We start from the raw sequence: 9,039 nt of genomic DNA, 5'->3' as shown, positions 1-9,039 counted from the left end.
ACGACGCTGAGGGGCTGCGTTTGCGTGAAGGAGGGCATCTGCCAGGTGATCGAGCAATGCGTCGCCGACACGCTACTGGGCAAGCCAATGCGCAAGTACAAGGCGGACAGCGGCGGCAGCGCGAAATTCAACAGCCCCTCACCCTCTTCCTCGACTGCGAAGCTACCGAAGAGCACCATTCAGGCTTCAGAGAAAGGTCACGAGTTCACAGGAGCTTCGTACCAGCACGCACGGAGTGCCATTAAGCAGCTGATTGCTGACCACGGGTTCGACCGCTTTCTCCTGTGCCTGCAACAACTGCTGCACAAGCACGTCGTCATTCCCATGCGAGAAGTAGAGGAAAAGGGCGGAATTGAAGTTCTTCGACGCATCGGTGCCGACGTCGCCGTCTCCCCTTACCTAAGCACGAGGGAATTCCTGCACGCCGTAGAAACCTCATTGTAACGCATCATAATGCGCAGAGTCTGTACAGGCATGTTCTCATCTCGCGTGGCAGCACGCCGCTGTTGCGGTGCCAACGCGCAGTGCACCGACTAAGCCTGCCACGGTGCATGACTGGCCGAAGAGAGCGATGCGTCTCAATGCGGCGTGGCGCGGGAACGACAGATGTCGTATCGCTGCCTGTCTTGTGCTCGTGCTGTGTGCCCCATCGAGCGACGCTCAGGGCACTGGACTGCGTGCGTGCCCTACCACAACATGCGCGCACGCGGCTGATCCGTCCTCGCTCTCCTCCACCTGCTCCTGAATCTCTTGTCGCACCTCCTTCCTCCCCGGCACTCGCCCCCCACCCCGCCACCCGCCACCCGCCAGGTCGCTACAAAAGACCCGCCATATCACGCGTGCCCGCTGAACCGACTCTTTTCTCTGTGACGTCGTACGCCCTCCCCAGCGATGCGCCGCGCCATCTCCTCCTCGCTCACCCGCTGTGCCGGCGCTGCCGGCGTGACGTCGGCCCTGCTGCAGCTTCCGCAGCACCGCCTCCAGTCGCAGGCACCGCCTGGTGGGCTGCAGCAGGGCTGTCAGCAAGCCCCGAAAGCCGCTCATGCCGGGCACGAGCACAGCCACCACCCGGAACCAGAGGTCGAGCCGCCAAGGAAGCCGACGGAGGTGCCCAAGTTTGTGAGGATCAACACGAGTGACAAGGGCATCACGAACGTGCAGCTGGCCCGTCCCCCGGTGAACTCGCTGAGCCTGGAGTTCTTCCAGGAACTCAACCAGTGGATGCTGTGGCTTGGCAGCAACGAGGAGACGAAGGCTGTAGTCATCTCTTCTGCGATTCCGACAGTCTACTCAGCCGGACTCGACCTCGCCGAGGTACACAACCCGAACCCTGAGCGCATGTCTGGCTTCTGGCAGAGCTTCCAGGAGATGTGGCTGATCTTCAACTCTTTTCCCAAGCCGATCATCGCGGCCATTACGGGCAACGCACCGGCGGCGGGATGCATCATCGCGATGGGTTGCGACTACCGCGTCATGGCTCGCGGACCGAAGGACACCACGAAAATCAACCGTCTGTACCGCATCGGCCTTAACGAGACGAAGCTAGGACTTGTCGCCCCGCCATGGACGGTGCCAGCGTACTGCCACCTTCTGGGCTCACGCCAGGCGGAGCGGATGCTGCAGCTGGGTGAGACACCCTTGGCTGATGATGCCCACAAGCTCGGGTTGATTGACGAGGTGGCTCCCGATGAGGAGCAGACGATCGAAGTCGCCTACAAGCAGGCGGAACGCTTCCTCAGCGTGCCACAGAAGCCCCGTTTGATGTCGCGTGAACTGGTTCGCCGTGAGTACCTGCAGATGCTTGCCTCCGATAAAGACCGGAAGCGCGATACGGACGCATTTATGAAAATGGTGCTCAACCCTGAGGTGCAACACAACCTGGAGCGCTACCTGGAGCGCCTCAAGAGCCGCTCTCGTAAGTAAAGCGAAGTGACGCTCGGTCGGATCCCCTGCGTGCGTGCAGGCCCATTTCTGTTTTCACTCTCGCCCTTCCTTGCACAACCCTATCTCTGCACCCCTCTACCCTCTTCAGGATTATACAAGATGAGGTTGTGGGGCCCAGGCACATGCGTATGCATCACCCCCTTCCGCTTGACGCACTCAGTCCTGTCGAAGGCGCACGGCGGCAGGAGAGAGCGGTATGCCCGTGCCCCATAGACGCGCTGTCGACCACTCCTGGCATGGCGCGCCGCGTCTCGAGCAGGGCCGATGGCGCCGCGTGCGTGCGAAGAAGGAGCGAGGGGGGACGTGAAATGCCTCTATGACGCGTGGCCCCCGACTGTCGACGGTAGAGGCGGTTCGCCCTAGACGAGCAGGGTTTTGGCCGTGGTGCCGGATCGGTAGGCGAGGAAGGGGTGGTGTGTGCGCCTGTCAGCGCACGTGTACGCGGTGGGGTGGGCACGAGATGAAAGAGTCCATTTTTCTTCTCCACTTCATCATCTTCGTTTTCGGTGGGTACTCCTTTGCTACCACTGGGCGGCCCAACGCGTGGAGTTGACAACATTTCAGCTCGCTCGTTGCCCTGTGTCTTGGGGACTATCACCAGTAGCATGTCTCTTCTTTGGGGGTACGTTTCTCCTTTGCTCACTTCACTGTTGTCGCCGCAGCTCTCAGTACTTCTTCGATGGTGGCGTCACCCTTGCTGCTTTCCACTTGGTCGAGAAACCATCTGTGCGAGCACCTGCGTATGTTGGGCGTACTTCATGGCTACCGTGATGGCACTGCAGAGTCTCTTCGCCGTGGGACACGACTCTACCGCTCTCCCCAAAATCACCCTTTTCCCTTTCAAAACGAAGTAAAAAAAAAGGAAAAAAAAAGAAGCGAAAGAGAAGCGCGCCGCCTTCTCCGCCAGCGCCGCACCTCACAGCGCCGTTGTTTCCCGTTATCTTCTGTGCGCTGCGTCGCTGCGTGAGACTCGCGAGCGCGTTCAACCTCTTTTGACTTGACGATCTCATCCTCCTTCTCCCTGCACCCCACGACATCCTCACTTCTGCTCTCGGTGCCTTCCGTTCGGCTCCACCCCCCTTCCCCTTCGCCAGCTGCAGTTGTCTCTGCCTCTTTTCCTCCGTTCCAGCTCTGTGATTACCTCATTCCTTTTTTCTTTTCGGTCGACGGAGCGTTATTCTATAGGTCCCTACCTCTCGTATTTTCAGTAGGTGGACACCAAAGTGCAGTCTTGCGCTCTCTGTCGGCCAGTCTCTTCCTCGAGTTTGGAATTTCTTTACTGCTGGTTAACACACATCTCAGATTCTCTTTGAAGACGCATCTGTGTGGGTGTGGGGGTGAGTGTGTGTGGGGGGTGTTCGTGCCCACTTCTGCGTGCAGTGCGGGCCTTTTTGTTCTTTGAGGGGGCTGAGCTGCGTTGCATGTGCACTTATGTGCGTCTCTATGCAGTGTCCCTCTGCGGACCCCCTTTTTTCCATCGATTATCTCGAACGACAGCAGAGCTGATAACACCAGTCTGTGAGATGCTATGTGGATGAAAATGGACTGCGGGGCAGGCATGCCGTGAGCCGCCGTGTGATAGTATGGGGGCCCGAGCACGCGAATAGGATTCGCCCAAGTAGTGCGTATCGCTCTCTCAAGTTCGTTTCATAGGAGGTGTCACTTCATCTGTGAACTCATTTTACAGTACGCCGCCACGCCGTACTCAGACAAAAAGAAAGAGAGAGAGAGAGAGACGGGGGGGGGGGCGGGGGAAGTCTTTCCCTGGGAAAGGGAGGAAGATGGAACCGTGGCGGTGGAACAACGCGGGTAGTCCCACGAACATGCGGTTTGCCTGCACCTTTGGCTTCTCTCTTGTGTGTGTTTTTTTTCTTCTTTTTTTTTCTTCTTTTTTTTTTTCTTTTTCTGTGTGTGTGTGTGCTGTACCACGTTGTTGTCGCTTTATGCATATGACCACTATATTGGTGCACACTGCATAGCGGCGAAATCGCGCGTACGTTTCCCTTGTTGTGGCTGGTTCGGCATGTGAGCTGCTACTCGGGTAGTGTAGTGGCGTTGAACCCCCTCTACCGTTTCTATAGGCCTCACTGTCGATCTTTCCTCCTCCTGTAACGGTCAACGGAGCACCAAGGCTCGAGCCAAAGAGGCCACTGAACGAAGCTGGGCGTGCCTCTAACAGGGCCCTTCAGTGGGAGGAGCTGCAAGTACTCGGCATCTTTACTTCCCTATCACCTACGTCGCTCTCCTACGCACTGAGAAGGCGTAAGTAAGGCAGCTTTGTGCCAGCGCACTATAGAGCTGACACCAAAGCCATCGCATCGTGAGGTGTGAAGGTTACAGCGCTCCTGGCCCGCCTGCTCAAAGCTTTACCTTGTTTTTACTTTCCAGAGGATCTCTCTTCTCCCCTCCTACTCTCCTTCGCGTTCCCTCTGCCGGTGACCCACGTAATCGCTATTCCGAGCACCCCATCAAGCCACCCGTTGCTGGAGCCACGGCAACGGCACCTGACGGAAACACAAGTCTCTTGAAATCGCCAATTCTTCCCATGTATGCTGCACAGGAATGCCTTTGCAGCGCGCTGAGCGTCACCATCACGGCTTACCGGATGGGGAAAGAATCACCGCACGCACACACACACGCATCAGCACACCGGTAGGGGGGCACAACGCAGCTCCTCACTAACTGAAAAGTAGTGCCTGGAGTTTTTTCTCCTGACAATAAAGCACGACCGGCCAAGTTTCCCACGAACGCTCTCAAATCGTTGGCTTCTAGCGCTTCTACAGGCACCACACGCTCGCTACGACTTCTCTGGCATCAGCGAGAGGGCATGCGCTGGCTACTGGCTCTCCATGAGCTCGTTCTGCGCGGTATCACTGCAGATGAAACGGGCCTCGGCAGGACAGCTCGAGGGGCGGCCTGTTTGGCGTGTGCCTCATTGCTATTCCGCTCTTCAAACTGGAGGCCTGGACAAAGACGTCGCGGTGCTGGGCGTGCCGTGGGTACACGCGGCGGAGTACCCACGGCACGCGCAAGGCTCGCGCAAACGCTTCGATCGCCGCTGCGCAAACGACGCCGTCGCGCCTTTGAGCGGCGAGAAACTCCGCGCGTGCACTGGACGCAAGTTGTGCCCGTGAGCGTGCTGGTGAAGACCGTCAGTGGAGCTCTGCTTGCCAGCTGAAAATCCATCATGATGAACCGTGGCGCCCTCACCCTCCTCCTCCACAGGGACGTTACCATCGGGGAGGGAGGGCACTGGATGAAGAGACTTGACTGCAAGCTCCTGCGGACTCTTCACAAAGCAGCATGTCCTAGGTGCCTAAGTATCACGGGCACTCTTCTGCAGAACGACTTGACGGAGCTGCCAAGAGTGCTAGAGTACGTTGGGCCACAGCTCTCCATCCACGACGATGCCGATCAGCAGCCTCCGCGTGAGGCAGTGGCGGCCCTCTCAAGGCGCTGGGGACTGCGAGTCAGTGAGCAAAGAGAGAAGAAAAGCTGCGACAATATAGGTAACCGAGAAGTGTCGAAAAGGCCGGCAGCAGCGCGTGGTGAAGAGCGCGTTTTGCTTCTCGAGTACCTTCAAAAAGGACCGCAGTCATTTCTGCTACGTCGCGTCAAGGCCAACGTCGACATCCAGCTGCCGCCCAAGTACAACGGCGCCAACACCCCTCCCTCCCATCCCGCTCACACCGAGGCAGCAAGCGTACTACGCCCTGGTGCAATCATAAGAGCTCCACAACAACAGCCGCCTCACGCGCCTCTGCGAGTGCTACGTGCATCTGTTTTTTCATCCGTGACTTCCACACTGATAAGGATGAAAGGCTGCTGCACATCGCACCAACCGTCCTCAGCGTGCGAACGACTCAGCTGTATACGGAAGGTGTCAGGGACGCTGAAACTTCTTGACGTGATGCGGCTGAAACTGCGCCGCCGTGGTCCTCTTGCCCCCTTGTTTGTTCGGATTACACGATCAATAGATCTCTTCAAGGAGTATCTTTCGGTGCAGAGTGCCGTCCTCGGAAAAACGCTCTGTGGAAGCGGTGACACAAGAACGATAATGACAATTGATGGATCCCGCGAAAGCGATTTGACCAAGGCCGTGATGAATCTCGAAAAACCTCAAGTGATGCTTTCTCAGATGTTGTTGCACACGCGGCTGTACGGGAGCAGCTCAGCTGAGACCCAAGGGGAGGCCATTCGTCATGTTCAAGGGCCGTGTAGCTCTTTCGATGAGCCTCACAATGGTGAAAATTCTGTGCGACATCGTTGTCTCTGAATGCCGCATCTGATGGGAATACTATGGAGATGTTCTGTGAGCGCGACAGGCAGGTGGGGATGCCCTCCGCTCCTGCTGGCAGTTTTCTTCCACGTGCAAAACACGACTGGCTGAGTCTGAACGTAGAACTCCTCACTGGTGGTATCGAAGAGGATGACAATGTTCTTGAGGAGTCGCTATTCTCAACTTGTGCGAGAACTCTTGTCAAGGCTCTCGCTGAGAGAAACGTGAATGAAGTGTTGCCTCGTCCATTCAAGGCAGCAAGCAGACTACAGGCGTGCAATGCAGATTGAGTGACACGAAAAAAGTTGACTAGTGCTGGAGGTGAGAGTTTCTCCACGCGCGACTCTTCAATGACAACCAGCAAGACTCAAACGAATGGCGCCTCACAACCACCAGATCACGCTCCGACCTCCACTGCCACGAACTCTGCACTTGCAGTGCAGTCAGAGGCGTTTCTTTTTTTTTTTCATCAGCAGCACCCGCGCAGACGGAACCGGCCTCGACCTCACCGGTGTTGACATATCGCTATTCTGCTTGACAGTGATTCCAATCCGCACGACGGCATACAGGCAGTGTATTGGTGTTACAGAATAGAGCAGGAGAATCCCGTGGCTGTCTATCGATTGGTCAATCCCCACAGTGTGGAAGACGAACGACACAGCGGGACTGTGAATCGGATAGTAAAGCTAGAGCACCTCGTGCTAGAGAAGTGATGGGAAAGAGCGCATAACCACCGCAGTACTGCGCTACCAATGGTGATATAGACGCTCGGCCACGACCCGTCCCGGCTGCAGATATTCTTCGATAGGCAGCGGCGACAGCAGCACGCGCCAAGTCTCCGAAAACAGAAGTGAAGGTCGTTCCCACACTCCGAGCATCGATGAAGCCCCGTCTGCCTCTCGACCGTGCGCAACTGCACGAAGGAATACCTCGCGCGAGTGAGGAGAGCAGCTCCGGTGTTGATACTCCGTCGTGTGTCTTTCCTTTCGTTCAAGTTGACATCTCATCCGCTGCCTAGTTGTTCGAACTGCATTACCAACAGCGAGGCGTTTGCGATGGCTCCCAGGCTACCAGTTTGCCATTGGCATGACCCGAGTGTGAGATGGGAGGGAATCCTCCGTCCTCCTATGGCACCTCCCTGAAAAGGACTGAGTTCGCCAAACGCTCCAGTGGCTTTTCACCCCTCCTCTCCCTCCTGGCACACACACACACACACACGCGCGCGCATATATATACATACATACACCCGTACCGCTGGGGATTCCCTTTCCCGTCGCCCTCTTGCCCTGCGGGTCCTCGTAGACGCTCTCTCCTCTGCAGCGTTGGGGTTTCCTTCAAATTGTTTTCCACTACCCCTTCATCACAAAACTATAGCGCAGACCCTCGTCACGATTAGCCGTACAGTCCACCACCCCCACCCCCACCCCCGCCTCGCCCAAGCCCCATCACTCCCCTGCTCTCCCTCGCACCCTACGGCAGCCATGGCTCAACGAGCGCCCCGCCTTCCCATGGCGCTGCTGGCGCTGGCGGTGCTTTGCATCGCTGCTCTCCCGGTCAGCGCGTGGTGGAGCAAAGGCCACATGGCCGTGGCACTCATTGCAGAACGGCACATGGAGGCGTCTCTTGTCGAGAAGGGCAACCTGGCCGCTAAGGTGCTCTCCCTATCCGGCCCCTACCCGCAAAGCCCCGACATGGTGCAGGCGGCACCGTGGGCGGATGACCTCAAGAAGGTTGGCTTCAGTGCATTGTCGACGTGGCACTTCATCACGACACCCTACTACCCAGACCCCAGCTTCACCTTGGACGTAAGTCCCGTGCAGACGGTAAACGTTGCCTCCGTCATCCCGATGCTGGAGACGGCCCTGCAAAGGGCTATCTCTAACTCAGATATCATAGTCCACTCTCTGGCGCTCTTGATACACTTTATGGGGGACATCCACCAGCCGCTACACAATGCCAATATCTTCTCTAACGAGTATCCGGAGGGCGACCTCGGCGGCAACAAACAGCACGTCATCATAGACTCCAAGGGAACGAAGATGGCACTGCACGCCTACTGGGACTCGATGGCAGAGGGCCACGCTGGGGAAGATATGCCGCGTCCACTGAGCAAGGATGACTACGCAAGTCTGAACGAGTTTGCCGACTACCTGGAGGCAACATACGCGGATACGCTGACAGATGCCGATAAGAATCTCGTAAAGGCTACAGAGATCTCGAATGAGACCTACAACCTGGCGCTGAAGTACGCCTACCCCGGCGCCGAGGATGGTGCCACGCTCTCGGACGAGTACAAGAAGAACGCCAAGCAGATTTCCGAGCGTCAGGTGCTGCTTGCTGGTTACCGTCTCGCCAAGGTACTGAACACAACGCTGAAGCCGGTCAGCGCCGAAATTATTCTGAGGGGCCTTCAGAACATCCAGAGCGAGGTCGACACAGAAAACAACGCTACCGTGCGCCACTACTACGTTCAGAAGGGTATCAGCGCCGGTGTGACGGCTTTGATCGCCGTGGTACTCTTTATTGCCGGCTTTGTTATCGCCACTCTCGTTATCTTCGCCTTCAAGTCCTGCGTGCAGAAGCACAAACGCTTTGGCCCATATGGGCCTATTTCTGAGTAGTACGGCATGAGAGGCCGCGCTAGTGAACGCCACTCAGAGAACTCAGGGGGAGAACAACACGGCCTTGTGTCCCTTGCGCCTCTTCACCTTCTTGTCAAGCTCCTCTCCGTCTTGTGGAGGATTTCGTCCCTGTGTTCTTCCTCGCTGTTGCCTTTGACCCCAAAATGGCACCACAGAGGGAGGCTGTCTGACAAT

The 9,039-nt window shown here is 57.1% G+C and overlaps 4 protein-coding genes across 4 annotated transcripts; all 4 read left to right on the top strand.

The window, feature by feature from the left end:
- Nucleotides 1-87: 87 nt before the first annotated feature.
- LBRM_31_2610 (putative aminopeptidase) lies at nt 88-444 on the top strand (the record flags this gene model as incomplete). Its single annotated transcript, XM_001567203.1, has 1 exon — nt 88-444. The coding sequence occupies one exon, from the start codon at nt 88-90 to the stop codon at nt 442-444; it is 357 nt and encodes a 118-aa protein (XP_001567253.1).
- A 447-nt stretch (nt 445-891) lies between these two features.
- Nucleotides 892-1,923, top strand: LBRM_31_2600 (putative 3,2-trans-enoyl-CoA isomerase,mitochondrial precursor; the record flags this gene model as incomplete). The annotated part of the gene is made up of 1 exon (XM_001567202.1): nt 892-1,923. One exon carries the CDS (start codon nt 892-894, stop codon nt 1,921-1,923), a length of 1,032 nt encoding a protein of 343 aa, XP_001567252.1.
- Nucleotides 1,924-5,131: 3,208 nt separating this feature from the next.
- On the top strand, nt 5,132-6,220 carry LBRM_31_2590 (helicase-like protein; the record flags this gene model as incomplete). Its single annotated transcript, XM_001567201.2, has 1 exon — nt 5,132-6,220. One exon carries the CDS (start codon nt 5,132-5,134, stop codon nt 6,218-6,220), a length of 1,089 nt encoding a protein of 362 aa, XP_001567251.2.
- A 1,484-nt stretch (nt 6,221-7,704) lies between these two features.
- Nucleotides 7,705-8,844, top strand: LBRM_31_2580 (putative 3'-nucleotidase/nuclease precursor; the record flags this gene model as incomplete). The annotated part of the gene is made up of 1 exon (XM_001567200.1): nt 7,705-8,844. The coding sequence occupies one exon, from the start codon at nt 7,705-7,707 to the stop codon at nt 8,842-8,844; it is 1,140 nt and encodes a 379-aa protein (XP_001567250.1).
- Between the last annotated feature and the right edge of the window lie 195 nt (nt 8,845-9,039).

The sequence above is a fragment of the Leishmania braziliensis genome, chromosome 31 (assembly GCF_000002845.2).
Source record: "Leishmania braziliensis MHOM/BR/75/M2904 complete genome, chromosome 31".
NCBI classification, from domain to species: Eukaryota; Euglenozoa; class Kinetoplastea; order Trypanosomatida; family Trypanosomatidae; genus Leishmania; species Leishmania braziliensis.
The sequence above is the reverse complement of the archived record's forward strand: the minus strand, read 5'-3'. Positions and strand labels throughout refer to the sequence as shown.